The following is a 26,126-nucleotide window of genomic DNA, read 5'->3' on the forward strand; positions in this document are numbered from 1 at the left end:
ATGTAAATAATGATCTAGTTACCACTCTATCTTGATATCACTATAAGTAGTGAAAACAGCAATTATCCCCCCTTCATTTGTGAGTAACTAGACATTTTTGAGAGTGTTAAATAAAAATTTCTCCTCAGCAAGGTTTTTTAAAAAAAATAAGAAGAATCGATTGGGACTGGCTAAAAAAATGTAACCAGCCTGTTGATCAGTGAGGATTTTGATGGCACCAATACTACAGCCGCCTTAATACATTAAGTTTCTTTGGATCTATTTAAAATTCATTCTGATGTGTAGACTAAGATCTGAGATTGCTGATGCTCTTTTTTTCCTCGAAAATGCAGCTGTAATTGTTTGAAAAGGTCATTCCACGGACACAGAAAAAAACTGAAGCATGACAGGAAATAGCAAGCGACCTATTTTAAAAGAAAGCTGCCCTTCTGCAAGGATTTTCCTTAAGGTCTTGCATGACAAAGATACTACACAAGGAGAAAAGCACAGGCATCTCTGTGGCTGTATTAAATAGGCAGCACCAATATGATAATCTGATTTTAAAGTAAGCTAGTGTCTCATTTGACTCTTTCCTTGGTTCTAACAAATTGGTGTTGATTTTGATTTAATATAAATCCTTGTTAAAGCTGTGAAGTGCTTTATTTGCTGGCTTGAGGATTTCAGAGGATGGTATTTGTTGTGTGAAAAGTTCTAGTGGTTTCTCTTATTGTAAGAAACATTGTGTACATTCATCTAGGTACAACTAATAAATTCAAGACAAACATTTCATATACTGAATTTGGAAGAGTTTTTGTCTTCTATTTGATGCCTGAAAACTCCCCTTTAAATAACACACCACAAAATTAGAAGTTAGTTTTATCACACAAACAGTTTTATTTTAAATCAGATATGCAGTGTGTTTCTATTGTTCAAGGTACCCTTTTTAACATTTATTTCTAAATAATATTATTTAAAGTATTCTATACTACAATGTATCCATGCTATGTGACATCAAGACATCAGTGCCCATTGATCATATAATTCCCCTGGGATTTTTGCAGTGTTGATCATCTTGTTTCCATGGACAGGAAGTAAAATAAATGAAGTTTAGGCATGCAAACATAAGCTATTGAGTGTTGCATTGTGAGTTTAAAAATTAAAGCTGTGAAATTTGTCTGCAGTTCCATATACATTTTTCAAATCTATCAAAATGATTATCAAATAATATGCCAAATATGCAGATAATTAACTTTTTTTGTCTCCATTGTTTTTGTTACAATTTAACTAACATATTTACATTTTTATCTTGCAAATAGAAGCCACTGTACCACCAAAGACTGGCTGCAAACCTTTGAAGCATGAACGCCTATCCTTTCGTGACAATCAAATGCATCTTAGTACAGGATGGGGAACTGGGAAGAGGAGAGGAAAATCTTCCTAATCATTACAAAATTAATAAATATGTCTATTATCATAAAGGTTACGCCACTAAAATTTAAAATGTTTAGCTAACACATTTGGCCAGAAATTTCAATCATAATTGTAAATGTGACCATTTTATTTTTAGTTGTCTGACGAAGCTGTTGAACAAAACAATGGTTATTGATGAGGATTTCATTATGGAAAGACTGTTAACTGTTGTATCATTTTATTCCAATATATATTGATTACAGGAATTTTGTAGTCTCGACTAGTGATTTTCACAAAGGCAAAATCTAAAATGCAAAACTTGCATATACAATGTGGTAATTCTTATGCCCAGCTATCAGAACACTATACTCACTGCAGTGACAGAACACAATTCACCTAATCTATGTGAAATGTATTATATTAGAATGTGTTCAAAGATCTGTCTGTTTTTAAATAGTTAATGTCAGTGTATTATAACTCTGTCTCAAACCATGATTTCATTTTGTAGCTGTCCATAATCCAGAGAATATAGTTTTCACATAAATTAAAACAATTGATGCATCACTATCAGTATATTATCCTTGAATGATAGTATGACATTATCACTCTTCAACAATTCATACCCCAAAATCAAATGAGCAGCTTAACCAACTTTCCTCTATTCTGCTTAAGAAAAGCTCCTATCTTGCACTTTCACTGATTGCACATGCTTCTTTTAATCATAACTTTGTAAATTATAGATAATGCTTTGGAGGACCCAGGCCTAAATTTGTAATTGTGTCTGCAGCTAAATGGGAAACCAATTTCTTTCATGCTTTTTGTGCATAATTTCATTCCATTCAAATATTCTTTCATAATGACCAGACTTTATTTTTTTCTGATTGAAGTGAGTTTTGTGCATTGTACCATAACAATTTTCTATATTTTACTGTCTTTGAAATATGTGCAGTGATAATCTGAAAAAAACTGATGTCTGTATTCAAAGCAGGGTTTGCATTTCATTGTTTAATTGAGTGTTTCATTCAAAGAAAAGAACTATGGATAACAAATCAAATTCCAAAGGCAATCTCAAACAGTCTCAGCAACAATAATCTGTGTTTCAGATCAGCTTTTCAGAGCAGCAAATGATTTTCATTATATTACAGGCAACAACAGCTTTAATGTTTAAAAGTGACAATTATAGTTTTCATCCTAGCCTTTTGTTATAATTTCTTCAGCAGATATGAGTATTTTTATCACGTTTTAAAATTGGGGTAAGTTCAGGCATCTTGCATTTTAGATTTGCAGCTTAAAGAAAACTGAAGTTAGAACAAAAAGTGATGAAGGGAGTTTGCCAGGATGATGCTGAAAGGTGGCAAAAAAATCTTAACAGTGGACGTTGGCATTAAGATAGTGTCATCTCACTGAGCATGAAACTAGAACAAGGAACGGGAAAATGTGCGAGGGCGCTGGACATTGGTCTGAACCCGGGCACGTCGTTGTCTACACCTCTGCTAGCCTCGCATTTCAGTTAGGAGACTGCATATGGTTATTTGAGCGGATAGAGGCTCGCCTGAAAAGAAAATCCAAGATCGTTCAGTGAATCACTTGACTGTTGTACACTTGGCTATTTCAGATATGAACTTGCGCCAGAGCAAAACTTAAATGTAATATTAACTGATTAGATGCAGAGTCCATCAACAGCCTGTAATTTCTCTTTACCGATAGTGACTGATCTGATGTGTTATTTGCAACTTTTTTGGGGATGCAACCAGGAATTTGATAAGAATTTAACGTCGGCAATGATTTTCTTTTTAATGTTAGTGTTGAACAGTTACAACCGCATTGCATCAGCAGGAATATAACGATACCCTGACAAGTGTGATCATTCCTAGAAGAAATTGATACGCTACAGCTCCGCTGCAAAATGCAAAACAGGCCGATGCCAATATTTTTACACAGTTCTTTTATAATCCTTGTTATCGTTTTGTTCCACTTCTCACAATTCTGTATACTATCTTCCCGTACAGCATCCATATTATTCACATAGGCTAACCCCTGTGGAACATTTCAGTGGAAATAAACTAGAATATAAGTAGTATATATTCTAAGGAAACCCTGAAGTCAACAATCTATAGGGTCCTTTTTTTTTACATTCTTCCTGTTGGTTCCCAATATGGACATTGCTGGATTCCTCGCACGCATTGTCAACGTGTCTTGAGAGAATAGTTCTGCCCGTCCTGAGGTATCATTCGATAATTAAACACCGCTTAAAAGTAATAATCGCACTACCTGTGTGTCATCTGCTTCTGGAATGCTCTGATTGCAGAAAACGTCGAATATATGTGTTTGCCAAGTTAAGAGGGAAAAAAAAACTCACGCAGCAAACCCAAACAAAAAGACAGAGTAGAAAGTTGTATTGTTGCACCTTAGTTTTGATTACTTCAAATGATTTAACAGAACAGCTGATTAAAGATCACCAAACGTCGATCATAAACGACCCTGAAATGCACGGTAAGAGTACAATTATTTTGCAAATCTCTAAAACGGTTTACATAATATTTGCCCTAAACTTAACTTGTCGTATTTTCAAGATAGAGGTGGTTCTTGTTGTCAGTAGCACGATTTAACATGTCTGAGTGATGGTTCGAGACCCTCGGGGTGGTTGTAAATGTCTTGTTCACTTTGAATCAGCAGAATGATTTCAAATTGCACCTGATGTTCGCATTCCGATTCGGGCCGCTACAGTTGTCCAATATTGCCTCTTTTGTGTTTGTTGCTTTAAACCGTCTCGCGATCTATCCTCAGCAGAAGCGTGATCGGACCTGCTGAGTCTGTGCTGTCACACTGCTTCATGTGAAAAGTTAACCCGTGGAGCTGTCACAATGCAAACCGTGTTTGCAGTCCATGCTTGTGGAGCCCACGTGTAAACATGTGACTTAGAAGTATGGTCTTTGCAGTAATGATTTTAATCAAATAAACAATTAATCTTCAGAAAAGAGGAAATTGCTCGTCGTTTATTTATGCTACCGACAGGAAAGTTTTAGGATCTCCAACACAGATTTTCTTATTCAACGCGACATAACATGCCGTCAGCTCAATTTCACAATTTAAAACACGTTTATCGTCCTCGGAAAGAATAGATTATAAACTCAAACGTTGCGTTACGTCTTCACAGAGATCTGAGGTGAGAAATTATCGCGCCAATGAACTTAACGCCAACAACTAATATGAATTCCATCGACAGTAACTGACAACATTCATGATAACACAACGTAAGAGGAAACAGTTTCCAAATTAAATCAATTGTTTAAATAAAAAGTGTATACAATGGAAAGAGGGAGGAAATAAAAAGAGACATGTAAAAGTGAAGCATTAGTTTTCACCCTTAGAAATATCTTTTATAAGTTGGTTATAAGTGGAAACTTTTGCCAAATGAATAGTCTGCCTTTTTATCATTGTTATTACCTTTCATATGCAGTAACAGTTTAGACCAACTGATAAATGGATGGTAGTTTTCCGGCACCTTACCATGTCATTGTGTTTGTCTGATTTAAAATTATTTAACACACGTCCCGTAAACATTTCGAGAAATAAATGCACCGAGGAAGTTTTGTTTAAAAAATATTGCGTTCCATGGCCAAGATGTAAATAGACACCGTTGATTTGAACGTGATCACTGTGGACATGTGTTAAGTGGAGGCTCCGACTAACAATGTTACTTCCAAGTGACAACATGCTGCGAATCACGGCAGAGTTCCATTATCGCTGAGGAATTGATCCCAGTGCCGTCACCATACTGGCACAAACCACGCCGGCTGGACCGCACCTTTCCTCATATATTTCTATCCTACCTTGGTGAATTGCATGAATGTCGTGTTTCAGGACCCCGTACTAGTCGGAAAGAACGGAGAAAGATGTGCCTTAAGTTTCTTGTCAGAATTGCAATTTGCCCGATCTGATGTGCAGGCGATTTTTTTTAAGAACTCAACTTATCTGAATAAAATAGCCCATTGCACTAAATACTGACATGTTTGTTGATGCTGGTGAACTGGCTGTTTTGCTCGGCACGATCCCAGAAATCTGCACAAAACAATCTGGTCTAATGGCTTCAGGTAGTCATATTCTTATTTACTGTATTGATTTGCCGGAACATGCAAAGTTAATGCTCTACCCAGCGTTACTTGCCAAAGTCAATTTTGTGTGTGTAGGAGCCATATGATTACTACGCGTCAAAAATTTAAAACATAACAATTAAAATAGTCAACGTGATATACACTAGAATTAAAGGAATGTCACGGACACGACCGACGTAAACAATACAGAAGTGTGCAGTTGACCGAAACTAAATGCAGATTCTTTATAACAGTAGGTGCAATATCAAAATGAAACAAAAACTCAAGCCTAGAGCTTTTCGACAGCCAAAGGCGCTTTAACGAAGCGTTTCGGTTGCTGGTAGGGGGTGTAGTCTGGGTGGAGAATGCGCTTCTGAGATTTGCATATTCATTTAATTGGGAGGAGGTTGCATTCAGATGCCCAGCGCTTTTACTCTATATAGGGCTGTTTCTGGAAACCTTATCCACGGCCAAAAGCTGCAGTTTCTATCTGAACTCATTCTCAGCGAGAAAGGATCCCTCCTGATCAAGACTCACCAAGGTCATCGATCAATTGGTTTAGATGATTATGGAATTTGCAAGTGAGAATTTTCCAATCGTTGGCCATCATTCGAAAGGGAACGAGTACTACGTGGGAGCAGGAGCAACCCTGGAACAAGTTATGGAGAGTATGGAGGGGGGAACTTTCTACAACAAGAATGCATCAAAACGTATCCAAACCTTTCTTAATATGGAAAGCAACGAGCACCATGAGAGACTTGGGAAAACTGTTCACGAGGACGGTGCGAACGGTAGGTGCAATTACCATCAGTGTCGCCACCAATGTAACTCACTCGCAATATGTATGGTTTAATTTGTTTCAGGGACAAGGCATCAGGGAATGAAGACCGATATCCAATAAGTGCCCCGTACATTTAAGTTGCTTGTGATCCGCTTGTTATACACATGGCTGTTGTAATTTATCGTAAATGGGGGCTGCGCGAATAATTGTCTGATTATATATTTTTTTATATACAAGGCTCCTTTCAAGAATTGTAACTTGCTTTCGAGTGCTGTGTTCTCGTCACCATGAATGGCAAACAGGAAGAGCTATTTATTCTGCTAGTTCCTCGATATGGAGGTGATATGTTACCATAACAAACTATTTATCTTGTTTCAGTAACCTATTGTGCAGTCGGTGGAACGTAGCGAAACGTTTTCACAACTCTAAGACAGCTACAAACACAATTTGAAAAGATGTCACCTCAAACGGCAGTTGAATTTTAGGATCTAAATTTACATGCTAATTTCCAGTGATTAGATAAATGTGGGTATTCGGGAATACACTTCTCTCTACTATATGCCATATAGTATACTATAAACAAAATTGAAAGGTGTCTGGCTGGCAGTTATTCCTCGCTCTTAAATCGCAAATCCCTGAAGCAAACAACAATTGGTTTCAGTGTCTCGGGGCCGTCCCCTACTCCTATGAGGTTGGTGATTTCTTTATTAGTTTGGGGGTGAGGGGGAGGTGGGGAAGAGTCCTAAAAAGGGTAAGGTTTGTGGATTCTTCTATCATCTGTTGCCAACCAGTTCCAAACAATTTCTAATCCAAGCAGGAAATTACTCGTTGATAGTACTTTGACATACCTAGGTATCTCAGAATCTCGGAGTTGGAGGCAATCTGCCCTGGGTGGGGTGGGGAGGGGTTGGGTTGGGTTGTATATTTTAAGCTCCCCACCGCGTAATAACTATTTGAAATATTTGTCATTTGATATCCACAATTCAGAAGAGGAGGGCAGACCTCTCTCATCAGCTTGTTTAAGCACGGAAAAGCAGTAAAGTTGCATTAAATACTAATAATATATTTGTCTGAAATAATTAAGCTTATATTTAAATCCCGCCACGGCAATATTATTTTCTATTTTGAAAATAACAATAGAAAGCTGTCAATGAAAATTACCTCACCTTTCATTACAATAAGAATGAGAACTACGTGGCCTACAAGTGACTCCAGGCATAGACCAATGCTAGAACAGAATGTAAATGGCCCACGGAGCAGCTATGTTGTATTAAACGACTTACATGGCTCCAGAAAAGGTCTCATCGTAGCCATAATAGTCGCGTTGCTGGTGATGCTATATCCCGAGAATTCTTAGAAAAATAAATAACTTTAGGAAAAATTTTTTTCAACTTTGCGTATCCTGAATATAAATAGCCAGCAAGGCATTCGATTAACCTTAATCAATCAAAATATTGAAAGTCTTCGAAGTGTATTGCTAAATTTTAAACCATTACTAAATATGAACGGCGTGCATTCGGGAAGAAAGAAGTTTCATTTTGTGGTTGTTACTTTTTTTTAATGAAAACCTTAGCGTTAATATAGAAGTACCAATTCTTGGGTTTATGATAGTTCCTTTATATTTATATGTTTTGAATGTCCAGAATCTCACCCCATCCAACGTCTTTGAATCGCCGTTATTGAAAGGACATCCATTTCTGAAAGTTCACAAGACCCAACCACCTTTATCGCTATTTTCCCCAGCGGAATATGATGAACCTTTAAAAACACACAAGCATTATTGTTGTGTTGTTGTAAGGGGAATCCGATTTGTCTCCTGGTGGGCAAAAGAGCGTCGGTTTTTCATCAAAAACGAGCAGAAAATCACAACAGCCGGCGCTGAATTCCATTTAATCGCCGCGAGTTATTTTAAAATGAACATTGGGAAATCAGTTTTTATGCCTTGAAATCTGCAATTGACGAAGCGGACATTTTTTTTTTACCTAGGCAATGAATAGAATAAAAATATTTAATACTACATGATTTCTATGCACAGGAAAACATGAACTTTGTAAAATCTGAAAGGTTGAATTCGCGCGTCTGTTTAGAATAATGGTCCGTTGGAGCTTAGGAGTTAAACTGCAAGAATTTTGCTCAAGAATTTTTATGCTTCGGGATTCATAAAATCGTGTTTCTTATTTTAAATAGGCATATTTTGGCTGTTGTGCCTTTTGATGCACACGCATGTTATCTAATTGCTAAAATGAACAATATTCTAATTAATTCATCCTGCCACCAGTGTGAGGTCAGTTGTGCCTTTTGCTGACTCATTTCACAACTTACCCGCTACTGGAAAAACCATTAACTATACTGACTAAATCCAATTTAAAAAAATCCTTGTAGTATTGGGCCCTGATGTTAGATAAACACATTACAGTAAGAAAAGATTCTGAGGACTGACCTCAGCGTGTGAAAATTAAATTATTTTTTTAAAAAAGTATCTAACGCTATTTTTAAAGTACTAAATTCAGGAATGATTAATACAATAATTCTGTTGACAGCCTTATTCAATGCTTTATTTTTTTAATTTTCTGAACCTGTGATAATATGTTTCATTTCGCAAATGTTTATTCCCAACTGGGAAATTAAAGAGTTTATTTAATTTGGAACTTGTATCAACTACTAAGATTTTCGAGGGAGAATCAGTTTCAGAGAAAACTCAGGAATGGAAATGGCGTGTGAACTATTCAAAACCCCGTAGCCCTCGTTCTTTTAATCAGATCTGGTTTCAATTGTTGTTGATTTCCTTTCATTGTACTTCCCGACGATCAGACTGCGTCGAATTAGTTCCCGAAGGCTGGTGTGTAATCGCACTGGGCAGCAAACATATCCCGGAAAGTTGTAACTCATTTCGAAATTTACGCCGCGAATCCAAATCAGTCCTAAACTCGGGAACTGGTTCTGATTTAGTCTGAAGCACCTGAAACTATGCAACAAATCATTTAGGTGAAGTGCGAAATACCCTGGGTATTAGTATGAATGCAATCGGAGCATCGTTTACTATTTCAGTAACTGACAGGGGAATTTAAATTTAGTTCTGGATTTATAATAAAATGGGCAACGCCAATTTTAGCTAATGTTCGGTCTGTGTTCAGCTTTCACGTAGGGATCATCTTTTTTTGGAAGGGTTGGGTTGTAGATGAGAGAGGGCGTGGGATACTTGAAGAACGGCTTCCCATTGGATGACCTACGAAGTAATTCATTTACTGAGAACCTTTATCTTTTCATTTCTGTGTTCACGGTTACAACAAACATTGCGATAAGTAGGCCGGAGTTGAAAATATTCTCATTCAAGAAAGCACAGACATATGTTACCCCTAGACCAGACAAGCATAGCGCAAAAGCACGTAGATATTCCTGCTGTTCTGTGTTAAGGCACAATAGTTCAATACAAAAAAGTCCAAGAAAAAAAAAGTAGAGATGCAATTTCAGAGATTTAAATACATAAAATAATTGTTTCGACCGAGTTCAAGAAAGTGCGATAGCCAGAAAAGAGGTGAGCGAGTGTTCCCCACAAAAGCAGTCATTTCTCCTGTTCTAGAGGCAGTGGATTGTGTTGCCACAACTAATCTGCGAGTTTTACAATTTACAGTGAGCAGACAGCGATAACAGGGGTCTGAGCTAATAGGTTGCGGTTTACTTTTGGGGAACATTAAAGATCAAGAATTTTTCAGCAGCTCATAAAATATACAAGCCGCCCCTGGGCTCTTTTAGTGAACTGGTTGCTTTTATAGTGCGACGAAATGATGGCGAATCTGAAAACATTTTGGGGCTTGAAGATCATTGATCAATTAACAAGGACTGAGAAGATAAATAATGAGCTAAGATTCCCACTAAGAAGTGGAATCTACCATCTTTTCTCTCTCTCGTAAACATATTTTTGATATTGAAAATGAGACATATTTAAACATTTTGATGCCATCTGCTAAGTCAATTCCTTCACCTGTAGTGTTTGGACCTGCACGTGATCGGAATGAAATTCAGTTTTCCGAAGATGTTGTTGTTGCATATCAGACCGTTCTGGTAAGGGATGGATGAAGACCCATCCAATAAAACAGCGCCAGCCGTGATCTATTTTAAATAAGTAAATTCAGTGTTATTGTGTATAGGGATCATATAAACATTTCGGTTAAGAAACCAATTTATATATAGGAATCATTATTTTTTGTTGTGTTTAAAAAGAGAGAACAGAAATAAAATAATTCTTGGACATTTGATCAACAAAGATGTATATTTTGGCATATTTTCTCTCAAATTTTGCAAGGGTATCTCAGTAAGTTTCATCTGAGGCAATGATCTGTCCTATTGTTTCATTATTTCTGGTCTGTTTCAGTTTTAGGTGCCTAATATGCGTGAGTGTCTGTGTGGTATGTGTGTAAATAACGATTAGTGAGAAATCACAATCTGATGTTAATTTTCTGTGTTGTGATCAGTCTTTTCAGTTATTGTCTCAAGCTGACAGTTTGATTTCATTATACCTGTCTTAATTGTTCCCTCTATTTGACACTCATTTACAAGAACACTAAGAATGATACCTTAATAGTTTTCCTAACTCATTCCATGTTTCCTACTATCTATCTTTACAGCACAAATGTTGTTTTACAAGTACCCAGAATAATAAATATATTATTTCTATAAACCTTACAATGAAGGTAGGTATCTTTCCAATCTTCTTAGATGGTTCCTTGGGATCAAGGATGACTTGCTTCTACTCCAGTTCTGTGGGTTCTGAGGTAGCTGATGATGTTAATGTGGGATCTGCAGACTTCGCCACAGGTGGGTAGTTTGGGAGGTGGTGCACTCCCTCCACTGTTTATGAGGGGTTTTTGTGAGTTCCTAATGCATGGATTTTAGTTCTTGGTGCCATCCAAAATGCCCCTTCCTCATTTTGAGTGGTCATGTGCCAAAGATTTCCAGGAATCAGCAGAAATGTTGCAATTTTTCAAAGAAGGCTTGAATCTATTCTGTCTGTATGGTAATCTTATCCTGTGACAGAGCATGGGGAGGGTCTGTTTTGGGAGTTTGGTGTTAATTTCTACTTAAAAGATGGTATTGTTGCTCTTTTTGTAATACCTATATTTTTTATTTATGAAAGAAAGTAAAGTAATAGTAATGTTTTACCATTCTTCTGGGCAGACTGGTCTGATCTGAAAGCTCGCTTAGCCCAATGGCGTAGCTATCTCTCCACTGCCTTTAAGAGGCAAGAGTAGCATGTATTGATGGTATCCTGCAAGATGGGAGCAGGGATTGTACTATAACCATTCATCTGAACACAGTTCCTACAGGAATCCTATACCAGAGATGTGGTTATCAGTAATCTGGTGCAGGTTACATACCATTTCTATTTTTGACAATTTTCAACAGTTAAAGATTTTATAGTTAGCTATGATCATGCTTTTGCATTGCCTTATTGAGTTGATTGTGCTTTTTCCACCAGCACTTCCCTGTATTTCAGTGACTGTGCTAACAGCAGCTTTTATTTGTGCAGCACCTTTACCATAGTAATATGTCCCACAGCTCTGTCCTGTAACAATTATTCAGCAAAATTTGACATTAACTCCCATTCAAAGTGTTAGCATAGAATCACAAAGGAGTGCAGGACACACATGATCATTCAGCCCATTGAGTCCATTCTAAGTTTTGAAGGGCAATACAGTTAGTCCCGCTCCACCACTTTCCCATATTCCAGAAATTTTCTTTCCCCTTTAAGTACTTATGCAATTTTCCTTTGAAGACTACCATCCAATCTATTTCAACCATTAGGGAATGCATTCCAGAATCTTTACACCTGATGTGTAAAGAAAGTATTTCCTCATGTTGGCTCTGGTTCTTCTTGTCAGTCACCTTAAATTTCTGCTGGGTGGTTATTGACTTTTCAACCATTGGAAACAGGTTCTCTTTACTTTCTCCATCTAAGACACTTGTGATTCTGAATACATCAACGAGATCTCTTCTTTACTCTACAGAAAACAACCCCAATTTCTTCAGTCTATTTTCATAAGTATCTTCCTTTTCCCCTCCAAAACCTTCATGTCTTTGGCGTACGGAATTGTACTCAATTGCCAGCTGGGCCTGAAAACTGTTTTAAATTTCTTGCTGGGTTTTGTGCTCTGTCCTGCTGTATAAAGCTCAAGATACAGTTTGAGTTATTCACTGCTTTGTTAATTTGTCCTGCCACCTCTTATCTCTCTGTTACTGTGCTCATTTTAAAATCTAATCATTTAGCAATTTTTTTTATGTTTTCTCTTTCTTCTTAACAAAATGTATCACCTCACATTTTACTGCACCATGTCTGCCGTTCTGAGCTCTGTGCTCTCTTGAAAATCTATTCCCACCCTCAACACTGTTTATTATTTTGAAATTCTGGTCTTTCCCCCCAATGTCCAAGATATAAATTTGAATTAAAAACAACAGTGGTTCTTGATTTGAGGAATTAATGCTCCTCATTCAGACCTCCAGCGCATAATGTACGTTTCAGAAGTTTAGTGGATGGTAGTTGAACATAAGATTTTGAATCCCTCACTGACCTCCACACCTAATTTTTTAAATATATTTTTCTGTATGGTTATCTCCTCAGCCAGAGGATGAATCCATGAAACCATCTGAATTATCCAATTTCTCGCTTTGACGTTTGTTCTGTTCCTGTAAGGGTTTTGCCTATTAATCATTTCTTAGACTTAACAAAGGATCCACATCTGGAGTAGTAGTTCAACTTCCTATTTCTGAATGCTGGCAGACCAGTTGTTTATTGTTTATATTATGGATGTTTAAAATCTGCTGGGTTTTATTTTCGTTTTGAAATTGTATTGTTCTTTTTCTGAAGTTATTGGAAGACATAGTTAGCAAACCTTGTGTGTGAATTGCTTCCTGTATCAAATGACATTGTTTTCTTTGTTATCCAGTCAATTATGGTGTTTCAAAGCCATTGGGTCAACCTGGCTGCACCGACCTATCAAGACCTATTGAGAACTACTGCAATATGAAGGTGTCACCATTGAAAGGTCTGGAGGAAAAATCCATCATAGATCAGAATGTTGACAAGAGCGACTCCAATGTCTCTAGCACAAAGAAGAGGAGAAATAGGACAACGTTCACTAGTTTACAGTTAGAGGAACTGGAGAAAGTTTTCCAGAAAACTCATTACCCAGATGTGTATGCTAGGGAACAGCTGGCTCTTCGCACAGAGCTCACTGAGGCAAGAGTCCAGGTAAGCAGCAAAATCACCGAGCTTACAACTCACTGAACAAATCTTTTTACAAACTACATTAGATGAGTATTTATTGGCATGAGTGATTATTGCAGTACAATGAAATGTGCCTTCAGTGTTTGATGCAGGATGCACTCTTGCACAGATAATCTAAAATGGCCATCTTAAAATATATTGGCTCAGATTTTGTATTAGTATTGCTGAGGTTGTCAGCGCACTTTGTACATAGTGGAATATATCTGACGACAACTTCCAGAGTAAACATGTGAGTCATTAAACCTGGAAATGCAGAAGTTACTGCTTGAATTGCTTCCACAACTTTTACTATACCAGTACCTCGTTAATGGATTGAACACTGAACATTTCAAGATTGTGAAATTGCAGCACTAACCAATTAAAGACTTGAAAGCAAACCAGATAAAAATCAGGGCTGCTGCATTCAGCAATGAGTGAATGGGATGATTAATTTTGCTAAGTGGAGCCCACTACCCATGCTCACTGCTTGTACACCACAAAACACCAGACTTACCAGGATCAAATCTGTATGGTTGGACTTGCTGGCTGAGGTGCTCTTTCATCTAGGCTACGAGGCATTTTGTAGTGTATCGGCCTTGAACAATGTAACTGGGAAACTGAATAAACCTTACCACAAATCTCCTCTCGAAACCTCAGTTTTGTCATCTGCCAAAGCTGTCAAAGTTTTCTATGCTTCTGAATGGGACTAATAATCAGAAACAAGAAAAACTACTCAAAATGAAATAAACAATTCAAACATATTTAAATTCTGTTGAAAGATAAAAAGCGAATCACCTAAAAAGACCTTTAGATAATTAAAAACATTAAAACAAGCATAAATAATTAAAGAAATATAATTGTTACCTTATATTTCCTAGTGTAAGTGCTAGAGAGTTCATCACCCTGCTGCTCTGTTGCTGGACTCCATGTGGGACATGGTGGCAGAGCACAACCAAAAAATCACTGGCAGGACTTGTATGTTCAGAACTTACGCATATGTGCAGAGGTCCTGAACATGACAACACTTCTGCACTGAACTGTTAGCAAAGCCCAGCAAAATCTGAGCAGTCAATTACTGCTAAACAACTTCTCTAGCTCTGGAAAAATTAAGTTAAAGCACAGAGCCACATTCTTCACATGTTAATTGAGGTTTTACACATTAAAAAAAAATGCCCTTAACTCCCATGGTTAATTCCATACACCCTTCATGATTTTTCTCTCTTTCTGTACATAATGTATATCTAATTTATACTGCTTACACTGCTCACTTGGATTTTGTGGATCACTGTACAGATTCGTCAGTTTGTTAGGATGAAGACCTCATTGTTTCTTCCCATACTTACAAATACTAGGGTTAAAAGATAACATTTGTCATTTTTAAAATCTCTGCCATAAATCAAAGCCTGGGCAAATGGGCCTCCATACTTACATCAGTCAATTTTCCGTGCCAGAGAAATTGATTTGCAGTAATTGAAAATTATTACTTTGTTCAAAGCAACCTTAAACTACTGGTTTATCAACTCTAAATATTGGAGGCAGACTTGATGAATATGTAATGCACCGATATAGCACCTTCACAATATTCAATGCACAAAATATGAACTCCTACCGACTTCAGGTATCCCACCTCCCCGTGCTCCTTTCTCTCTCCTTCTGTCCCCCCTCTACTGTCACCCAGTTTCATCCCCCTCCCCCACCTGGTTCCATCTGTCTGTCACCCACACACTATACCTGCTGGTTCTCCAATCCCATCTCCCAATTGGTTGCATCTGCCCATCATCCCTCCCTTATCTGGTTCCACTTATCACCTTTTTTATTTATCAGATTCCAGCATCTACAGCATCTTGTTTCCACTGATCACCTTCCAACCATTGTCTCCACCTCCACCCTCACCTGGCTCCATCTGCCCCTTTTTCTCTCTCTCCTTATCTGTCTCTATCCTTCACCCACCAGCCACTGTCTTCCAACTCCACACCTCTTCCTCCCCTACCTTGCCCCGTCTGCCCAACATCTCTCTCTTCACCTGGCTCACTCCTCTCTCACGTTTTATATTGGATATCTCCCCACTCCACTCACATTCCTGATGCAGGGTCTCGACCTGAAATGCTGACTATCCCTTTCCCTCCACAGATGCTGCCTGACCCACAGTTTGTTTTCTGCACCAGATCCCAACATCTGCAGTCTCTTGAATCTCCATTCAATGTACACCATTGGTGAGAGAAATGCCAATTTCACAAATTTGACAGAGGATCACTACAGTTCACATAGCAATGTCTGGATTTTTTCATTTAAACATGGATCTGTCCCTCACTTGACGTATGTAAGCCATCAATTATGGCAACAACCATGTGACTTACCATTTCTTTGACAGAAACTCTTGCCTCTATAAATGGATGTACAGAACCTACAGAAGCAGAAGTTAAAGCAAAATAACTGCTAATAACTTTAATATTCTACCTGATGCTAAATATTGCTAAAGTTTTTATTGGATGTTATGACAATTAGTCATTCTCCAATATTAAATATTTAGCGTTATCTTGGAAATTAATTTGACATTTTCCTATTTAATGTATTGACCACAAAGCAGTTTACGTAAAAGCATCAATTGAAATTAATCTTATTTCAGTTGGCCAATCAAAACATATTTCAAATAAATTTTGGCATTAAATAAGCCAGAACAGCCTCCATTTATTTATTTTAGTTAAATATATATTCCTGAATTTACAAACTAAATCATAAGTGACAGACAGATGTGATAATTATCTTATGGGTAATAGAGAAATAGGATAATTATCAACTTCTGAGATTAAACGTATTTTTGGCAGCTGATTTGTTATCACTCAGTTCTGCTTTAGTGGAATTCTCTTCCCACCCTCACTCCATTCTCCACTTTTGGGATTTTAAAAAAATTTAGAATTGTGGCATTTTGTTACCAAATCACATACTGTAAATAAGCAAATTGATGGGGAAGTTAACCAATGGCTTATTTCATGTTCCAACTATTATTCATTCAAGATCTTATCACGTGAGCTATCACATTATCCCCCGAGTATGATAATACGGCACTTCACTGTTTTGGATGTGTTGCACTGCTGTCAATATAAAGCACATGGTGTAATAATGGGTAATTTTAGGATTAATTTAGGATTTCCTCCATCATCTATACATATTTCTTCAGCTACTATCTAAAATATCAACAAAACAATGGCACATAAGCAGAATCAAATAAATTCACATGTTTAATCAGGACAAAGTCTTCTTCAGCCTCTGTCCTTTGTTGAGACTAAATGCATATTAATTCCCCATCATATATCCTGAAGCATAGACACAGAAGACATCACGGGATAACATTAAATAGGCCATAATGCTGAAGTTACTTGAGTGCCTCTAAAAATAAGCGAGCATCATTTTTGAGAGGATTATGGTAATGGGGATTCAATAGTGTACTTCTGTAAATTTTTATCATAACTAATTAATGCTAGCAATATCACTGAAATGCTTGATTAATAGGCCTCAGTTGATAGTGTTACTGAGTTGATAAAATAACTCCAAAAAGAAAATTCACAAGTATTTTTGCCATTTCAAAAATGTTCTATGGTAGCTCTCCTTCCTCTTCTGTTGCTGAAGGATGAAAATGGAAACACACTGAAGAAGAAAGAGCTTATGCCCTTGGCGCAATCAGTACCAGAAAACAATAAATCTCAAAGTGATAGGTTGCAGTATAATAGCTACCATAGTCGATATGATATTTCCCAGTTGTCACACAGCCAAATGACTTCATAATATCGCTCAAGCTTCACATTGTCTGTTTTAGTTTAAATCAGCCTTTCAAGACATGCAAAGTCCATTAATAGCCCATGCTGGCATACAATCATTTTTCTTTGTTCTTGAGGTCGGAATTAAATGCTAAATTAAGATTTCAATGATAACAATTCACGACTCTTTCCCTCCAAGAGATTCATGCAACACCCACACTCCCAGCCACCTCACCAACCTCTTGATGCTCACTTACTGACTGTACATATATTTTGAAAATAAATGTTTCCATCAGATTATCGTGTCTACAAATCAAAAGGATCATCTACACAAATTCAGTGAAAATACGTGCTGCCTTCATTTCTCTTCATTTGAAAGTAATTGTGAGCCAATACACTGGAAGTTGTAAACTTTTGTGATGTCACCAACAATAGAAAAAGATGTTGAGGTAAATCAGTATTTGTGACATGTTGATCAGAGCATGACCTGAGTTTTAACATGGTCATTGTGCTGCATTGGGTGAGCGTGGTGGTGTAGTGGTTAGCATAGCGCTATTACAGCGCCAGCGACCCAGGTTCAATTATGACCACTGTCTGTAAGGAGTTTGTACATTCTCCCCGTGTCTCCATGAGTCTTCTCCAGGTGCTCCGGTTTCCTCCCACATTCCAAAAATGTACGGGTTAGGAAGTTGTGGGCATGCGATGTTGATGCCGGATGTGTGGCAACACTTGCAGGCTGCCCCCAGAACACCAACGCAAAAGATGCATTTCACTGTTTGTTTCGATGTACATGTGACTAATAAAGATATCTTCATCATCATCATCATCATCATTTGCTTCCCACCTTTTCTGTCATCTCTCTGTAACTATCCTTCAAACACTGAGTGGACCATGTGGAGCATCACCTGTCCTTTAGCTGGGCAGCTGCAACAAAAATTGACTTCCTACTCTCTGTCAAATTGTAGAGTTGTGATGATTTATTAGTACTAACATTCCCAACAAAATCATTCAGTAGCTGAACACATATCTCGACCATTATTTTAAGTATCTTAAGCAACAGCAGCACAGTAGTATAGCAGTTAGCATAATGCTATTACAGCGCCAGCGACCTGGGTTCAATTCGGGCCACTGTCTGTAAGGAGTTTGTACGTTCTCCCCGTGTCTGCATGGGTTTCCTCCAGGTGCTCCGGTTTCCTCCCATATTTCAAAGACGTATGGGTTAGGAAGTTGTGGGCATGCTATGTTGGTGCCGGTAGCGTGGCGACACTTGTGGGCTGCCCCCAGAACACTCCATTGCAAAAGATGCATTTCACTGTGTGTTTTGATGTACATGTAACTAATAAAGAAATCTCATCTTATCTTAACTAATTTAAAAGACTTTTTTCCAACTATAGCTTGTTATATTTTGTGTGTTCATTGCTTTATTGGACTTGTGTCAAACTGGCAGAACATGGACAGAGAGTCAAAGTGGAATTTTAGCTCTGTCATGGATATTCAAAGAGAATAACCAAGAATGTGGGAATACTTTTGAATTATTGTTTTAAGTTCAGGGAGGAAGCTGTGCCCTGTGGCAGGAAGACCATCTCTCTGCTGGTGCCTGTTTACTTTGTATTATGGGATATTTCACATGGATAATTTTTATTTTCCTTTATCCTGAAGCCAGATTGTCATCCATTTACTTTGTCTAACTGCAAGGAAGAGAGAACGGATTTTGTAGTGTAAACATATAGAGCTGAGTAAGAGACGCATCACTTGCTTCCAAATTAAACCAATGTTGACAGTTAAATGCAATAAACTGCTTCCATGGTCGTTGTGCTGCATTTGCTTCCTCTTCTCCTATGAGCTACAAATTTTCCAAGCAGGGATGAATTGGGATATAATATCAACTCGAGGCGTAGCACGAAGCAAATGCTACAAATCAACAGTCAGTTTACCATTCCACCTATCTTAAATTGATTGCCTATTTTACATTCTTTGGGTAGATTCACTCTCATTCATTTGGTTGATTGTCCATGTTTAGTCTTTATCCCATTCTTTCTTTCATTTTTTTTTGTTCAGCTGTGATTTTCAAATGGGCCTCAAATTATTAACTGATTTTGCAATTGCAATGCATTAGTAAATGTGTTTACCTTGTAATGATCTCATGCAGGGGATAGCCGATATTATCTTTAAAACATTTCACTGCAGAAACCTGTGTTTCAATGGATCTTTCCCGATAGCAAAGCTTGATAATACATGCTGTGAAAATTTCAAGGAAACTTTCCTGGGGTGAAAATCACACAAGTGGACAATCTCCATTCCTCCAAGGCAACTTACCCTGACATTATTCAGTGGTCCATCATACAAGAAATGAGAACACAGATGTGTTATTCTTTGCAGGTTTGGTTCCAAAATAGAAGAGCAAAATGGAGAAAGAGGGAACGCTATGGACAGTTACAACAAGCTCGAAGCCACTTTGCAACCTCCTATGATGTATCTCTTTTACCCAGGACAGAAACTTATTCACAGGTAGGTAAAGCAAAATGGTACACGGGATTAAGTTCCACAGTCATTGGAGAGCGTGGAAGAGCATGTATTGATAAGTAAACCGATCATGTTAAACAATAATCACAAGTACATTCTTTCAATAGCTCTAAAGATGAAAATGTATGCTTTTGGTGTATATACTAATAGCAGAGAGGACAATAAGTAAGGAGAATAGATTTATGGTAATTTGAAGAGGAATTAGAATGAGTGGTTAAGGAATTGTTTCTTACCCTGAGAGTGGTGGAATTCAGTGCTGGAAAGGGTGGTGGAAGTAGAAAGTATCACGATAAAACTAAGCTGCTAAAGCACCTAATGTGCTGTAATGCAAGTTAGGACTGAGAGCCAGGAAATGGGTTTATTCAGCATGGACATAATATGACCTTGGTCTCCTTCTGTGCTATAAAATCCTATGAATCTAAGACTAGGTCTACGAATCTGTCATACCCAGGAGTACATGAACAAATACATTGGGAGAGGAGTAGGCCAGGGACCCTCAAGCCTGGTTTGCCATTCAATAAGATCATGGATAAACTAGTTATAACCTCAATCCTGTATTCTTGTCTACCTCTAGTAATCTTTCACCCCCTTGCTTATCAGGAATCAATCTTCACCTTAAGAATATTTAGTGACTCTGCTTCCACCATCCAAAGGCTCACAACTCTCTGAAAGATAGTTTATGCTTCACTTCTATCTTAAAAGGTTGACATCTTATTTTAAACAGCGACCACTTGTTTCAGATTCTTACACAAGAAGAAATATCCTCTCTACATCTACCCTGTCAAAACCCATCAAAAACCTTTTTGCTTCATTCTTCTAATCTACAGCAGATACAAGCCCAGGTTGTCCAACCATTCCTCATGAGATAACTCATCCATTCCATGTACTAGTCTAGGAAACCCTCTCTGAACTGCTTCTAACACATCAACATCCTTCCTTAAATAAGGAGGTCAATACTGTACACAGAACTCCAAATCTGGTTTTGCCAATGCCCTTTAGAACTAAAGCATAGCCTCTCTACATTTGTATTCAAATGCCCTGGCAATAAACATTCCATTACCTTTCCTAATTACTTGTTGTGTCTACATACTAGTCATTTGTGAATCAAACACCAAGACACCCAGATCTCTTTGTACTTTAAAGGTCTGCAATCTTTCACCATTTAGATAAAATACTTCTTCATTTCTCCCATTACAATGGACAGTTTCAACTTCCCCACATTATACTCATTTTGTCAGATATTTGTCCATTCATTGATCCTATCTATACCCCATCATGGCCTCCTTATGTCCACTTCACGACTTATTTTTTATCCTTGTGTCATCAGCAATTTTAGCAATCATACCCTTGGTTACTTTATCCATGGCATGTATATGCATTGTAATAGGTTGAGGCCCCAACACCAATTTTTGTGGCACACTAATCGTTATATATTGCCAACCAAAGACCTATTTAAGCCCACTTGGTTTCTTGATAGCCAGTCAATCTTCTAACCACACGAAAAGTTACCTTCTACATCATGAGCTTTGACTTTCCATTCTAGCCTTTGATGTGGCACTTTATCAAATCCATTCTGGAAATCCAAGTATAATGTATCCATTTTTCCCCCGTCATCCACAGTACATGTTACTTTTTCAAAAGACTCCAATAAATTGACCAAACATGATTCTCTTTCATAAAACCATGTTGACTTTGACTGATTACATTGAATTTTTCTGAGTGCCTGTCTAAGTTTAATAATCACTTCTAACGTTTTCTCTCTTACGGATACTAAGTTTAACTGGTCTGTAGTTCCTTGCTTTCTGTCTCCTTTCTCTTTTGAATAAAGCACTTACATTTGTTATTTTCCAATCTAGTGGAGCAAAGAATTTATGATTCTTTGGAAAAAATTGAATACGAATGATTTTAATGGAACACTATTCACAATTTGCTGAACTTAAGTGAGTCGAACGACTTTCATGGACATAGATTGTACAAACATTTCTCATGAGTGTGATATAGTGGTCCACTCCAAACTTCATTCAAATTGCATCAAATTATGTATTGAGTATGAATCAAATTGATTTCAGTCCAACAGCATTATCTAAACTGAGTCTTTGATCTTTGAGAATCACATTAATTCTGATTTTGCATTTGGGAAGCACAGATTGAAATAACTCCCCCTTCCCCCTCCCCGCTGATAATTTCAAAATGTTTAACATCAAGAAACCTCTTGTTCTCTTGTCATGTGATTTATATCATCCTTCAGAGGATAACAGAGGAACATCTTTTATTTGCAAAAGTGTGAAAATTAATCTCAACATTTACTGTGTTATTAAGCACAGATACTTGGATTCTTTCAAACTTTGAAAAAAATGTAATGTTTGTGGCATTTTAATAGAATCACTGAATTAATTGAACTATAAAAGTTAATAAGAAACTCAAACTCTTTTCAACCAGGGTTTTTTCTATTCCATATGGAATATTCTTCTGTGCATCCCTGTCTTTCTGTCTACATGAGGACAGGCTTGAGAAGTAGAATAGGTTCATTCTGTGATGCAAATACTACAGTTCATCCTTCATACCAACTCACTGGCTCCCTCATATCTCTCCCTCATTGTTTCTGTTTCCCACTGCCTGGAAGGCAACATTATCAGATTTTCGGCATCACCCAGACAGAGTCAATAGGTGGAAAATCTAATGAGTCTGTTAAAATCCAACCCAAAACTACTCTCACATTTTTAGATTATTAACACAGTAAAAAAATGAGTGAAATATGTAAGAAAAACAGAAAATGCTAGAAGCACTCAGCAGGTCAGGCACCATCCATTGACAGAGAAACAACGTCAATGTTTCTGGTCAATGGTCCTTCATCAGAATTAGAAAAGTGAGAATGTTTTGTAATGATGAGAGAGATCTTTGGTCTTTGGCCTGCACACTATTAAAGACATTCCCTCGATTCTCTCCACCCCTCCCACTCTCTGCAACTTCAACCCTGCTCGTTTTCTGACTGTTCCAGTCCTGATGAAGGGGACTTGAAATGTTGAAGCTGCTTTTCTCACTACCAATGCTGCCTGACCTGCTGAATGCTGTGGCATTTTCTGGTTTTGTTCTGTATTTCTAGCATCTGCAGCTTTTTGATGCTTTGAGCAAAATATATTTTGTCTATGTCAAATGATTTTACCAGTACATTCCTGGTCAATCAGCATCAATTGTACTTATGTTCCACAGAGCTATGGCAATATTTTCTCTCTTCTTTATGTATATTATCTGTGGATTATATATTTAATTCCTTCCTATTGTTATAGTTTCAGCAATATTTACCTTTCTTTTTCTATGAAGCTTCTGAAATTTTCTCTCTCTCCTTTGACTCACTGATCTTTTTGATGTTCCTTTCTCTGCAGATTCTGCTTTATTTTTGTGTGATAACCCCCGTATGAGTAGTGCCTGTCTCTCTTTAACCGTTCAATTTCAAACTATTTCTTAATGCTTAAAAAGTTTTAAATCTTCTGGAAATAAGCGGGAATTAGTCAAAGTAATCATGCCCTGAAACTCCCATGTGTTTGATTATGTCCTTTAAGGAAGCAATTCTCCCTCTCTCCGCTCCTTTGGTCTAACAGTAATGTGAATGATTCTTAATCATCTTTTGGAATGGCCTGACACCATGCCCTAGCTGGGATCCACAGTGGCAGTGAACACCACAACCCAGGAATGAGGTCTTAATTCAAGGGGGAATTCTCCATTAAAAAAAAATCTTTTCTGCGGTAACATTCACAACTCTTGAAATGCAGCTCTGAAATTTTAGGTCTTTCAGCCCTTTTATTAATTTCATTTTGTATTGTTGACTCTTGAACACTGGGAAAAAAGCTCCGCTGATTCTTCTCTCCCTTTATTCCTTCTGCCTGCAGGTATCTTGGTTATGCTGAAATAGATTAAGCACCCGTTTAGATAATGCAAATTCACATCACTGGGATCTTGGATGGGTTCAGCACCAAGACCTGTTGGCAGTTAAATCTTTGCCCTGTTGTTCTTCTAATGGACTGGATACTGATGCAGAATTGCAGGACTCAGACACTTTATTAAGAAGATACATCAAACTGCCTCGGCAACTTTGAAACCCTTTGATTGATCTCCTGTAGAATGTTACATGATCTCAGGTCAATTTGAATTGACTGAAAATACTCACTTACATAACATAGATTAATCCAGTGAGAGCAATTGGCTTAAAAACAGATTTCCTTTCAGGGCACTTTAGTTTTAGTTACTGGGGCTGTACAGGAGAATGTCTTATCGGAACAGTTAAGGCATTTAAACATAAAATATAATGTGTAAATTCTTTTTCATTCCAACAAGGAGCTGCCTTTATTTGATCAGTTATTTATGGAAGTGAAGAGAGCACAGGATTTCAGTCTGAAACAGTTCCTCTGATGAAAGCATAACTCTAAATACTTCTTCTTTACACTTTCCTTACTAAGCATTATTCTGGAAAACAGAAGAGGAATTTTCTTTGAATGCTTTTTTTTCCTCAGTAGATAAGATAAAATGACTTGCTACACTATAAAATGTTACTTAACAGCAGTGAAGAACTAAATGGTTTGAAGCTTTGCTGGATATCCAGTAGATGTGGAACCGTAATTCTGATTAGAAAATGGATACAGTTATGCACTCATCTGTTTCTTTTTCAGCTGCAAAGCAATTTGTGGGCAGGGAACAGCCCCACCAACTCAGCAGTTTCATCCTGTGTATTACCACGTGAATCATCCCCTTGTATGTCACCATACCCTCACTCACATAGAAATGCCAGTGCTTACATGGGCATATCAAATCATCAAAACCAGTTCAGTCAAGTAGCTCTAAACAATCTCTTCAATGACTCTGTGCTGTCGGGCTCTTCTGATGGACATGCCTTTGAACCAAGGCCAGAGTGTGAACGAAGATCCTCAAGTATTGCCGTGCTTCGAATGAAAGCCAAAGAACACACTGCTAACATATCATGGGCCATGTAATGGGAAAAGTGATGGAAGTGTAATTAAAATGAAAGACAATCTGTAAATCAACTTGCCTGTGCAATTATGTTCCTGGAAAATAGTGTGCCAAGCTGCTACATCTTAGAAAGGAAGTAGTTACAAGCACATCATTGGAGAGCAATTGACAGGATTTTTTAATTCAAAGCAAAAAATAGAGAAGACCAAATCAGGAGATGGAATGATTGATCAGAAAGTTCTATGTGGCTGTTTAAAGAGGACATTTTGTACTATGAATCACAGGATTTTACAGCACAGGTTATCATTTAGCCCACGTGCTTATGTCCACTCTATGAAAGTGCTCTGAATCTCATTCCTCTGCCTTCAGTTGATACCCTTTTGTTCTTTTTTTTGCCTCTTTAAAAAATATTTATCCATGTCTGATTCTAAACGTTTCATGTATATTGCCTGCACCTTTGTTTCTGGTAAGGCCTTATGTTTCTACAACCCACTTTGTTAAAAAAAACATTTCCTAACCTCTTCTGTTTTGTTTGTTGTTGATCTTAAGTTTATGCGTTTGGATCAGTACTGCTATGTCAATGGAACAACATTTCAGAAAGAATACATCACAGAAATAAAACTACATTGATTGTTGAGTGCTACCAATCCAAGGATGAATTTCTTTCCCCATGCTCTCCAGACACTGATTCACTGATCAATGAGAATAACTTTTCCCAATGTCTATTATCAAAACTACTCATTAATTTTGAACATCTGTATTAGATCTCCCTTTACCTTCTTCTAATGAAAAGTGTTCACTTTCCATTATGTCTTCTAACAACTGAAGCCTCTCATTCCTGGTATTATTTTAGTGCTCTCTTTCTATAGTCTAAGAATTCACCTAAAGTAAGGGGCCCAAATTGGGGAGAGCACTGATTTGTGTAGGTTGAGCATTACCTTCTAGCTTTCATATAAAACTTTTTAAAATCCTGCAATCCTCATTTTAGCTAGCCATAGTCTGCAAAATTGGTATTGTACCCCTTAAACCCAAGTTTAGATTCTTTATATATACTTGCAAAGAAGTATCCTGTCTCTGAATTGAGTGCATGGTGTTTATATTCCCTAGTCTGAGCTGGCTGGCATGGGTGAGAGTGGGGCAGTATTGTCAGAAACTCTGAAATATGGAGAAAGGAGTTCTGATGAATGTAACTTCAGGATCCCAGTTGAATTACTTTTTATTTTCCCAGTCCTGGAGTGTGGTCAGCTGGATTGAAAAGCTGACTGGCTTTTGAGTGGGAAGGCTTACTCATAAAGATTATAATTGGTGATGGAATAGGAGTGAAGGAAAGAGGGAGGGAGCTTGAAGTGATTGCAGGTCAA

The 26,126-nt window shown here is 37.5% G+C and overlaps 2 protein-coding genes across 2 annotated transcripts in view; both read left to right on the forward strand.

The window, feature by feature from the left end:
- The window catches only part of lrriq1 (leucine-rich repeats and IQ motif containing 1), a 140,969-nt gene extending 136,668 nt beyond the window's left edge, over positions 1-4,301 (forward strand). The window contains exon 27 of the mRNA XM_052030327.1: positions 1,296-4,301. Within this exon, the coding sequence (XP_051886287.1) occupies positions 1,296-1,420 (125 nt within the window). The 3' untranslated portion in view covers positions 1,421-4,301. The remainder of the gene's footprint in view (positions 1-1,295) is intronic.
- Positions 4,302-5,916: 1,615 nt separating this feature from the next.
- Positions 5,917-25,892, forward strand: alx1 (ALX homeobox 1). The gene is made up of 4 exons (XM_052030482.1): positions 5,917-6,274; positions 13,206-13,510; positions 19,660-19,788; positions 24,468-25,892. The coding sequence occupies exons 1-4, from the start codon at positions 6,046-6,048 to the stop codon at positions 24,786-24,788; spliced, it is 984 nt and encodes a 327-aa protein (XP_051886442.1). The 5' UTR covers positions 5,917-6,045; the 3' UTR covers positions 24,789-25,892.
- The last annotated feature ends 234 nt before the right edge of the window (positions 25,893-26,126 follow it).

The sequence above is a fragment of the Pristis pectinata genome, chromosome 15, assembly GCF_009764475.1.
Source record: "Pristis pectinata isolate sPriPec2 chromosome 15, sPriPec2.1.pri, whole genome shotgun sequence".
Classification (NCBI taxonomy): Eukaryota; Metazoa; Chordata; class Chondrichthyes; order Rhinopristiformes; family Pristidae; genus Pristis; species Pristis pectinata.

Coding starts and splice junctions, on each gene's coding strand:
- alx1 (XM_052030482.1), top strand. CDS start 6,046: ATGATTATGGAATTTGCAAGTGAGAATTTTCCAATCGTTGGCCATCAT. Junction 6,275..13,205: donor TCACGAGGACGGTGCGAACG/GTAGGTGCAATT, acceptor TTTGTTATCCAG/TCAATTATGGTGTTTCAAAG. Junction 19,789..24,467: donor GGACAGAAACTTATTCACAG/GTAGGTAAAGCA, acceptor TTTCTTTTTCAG/CTGCAAAGCAATTTGTGGGC.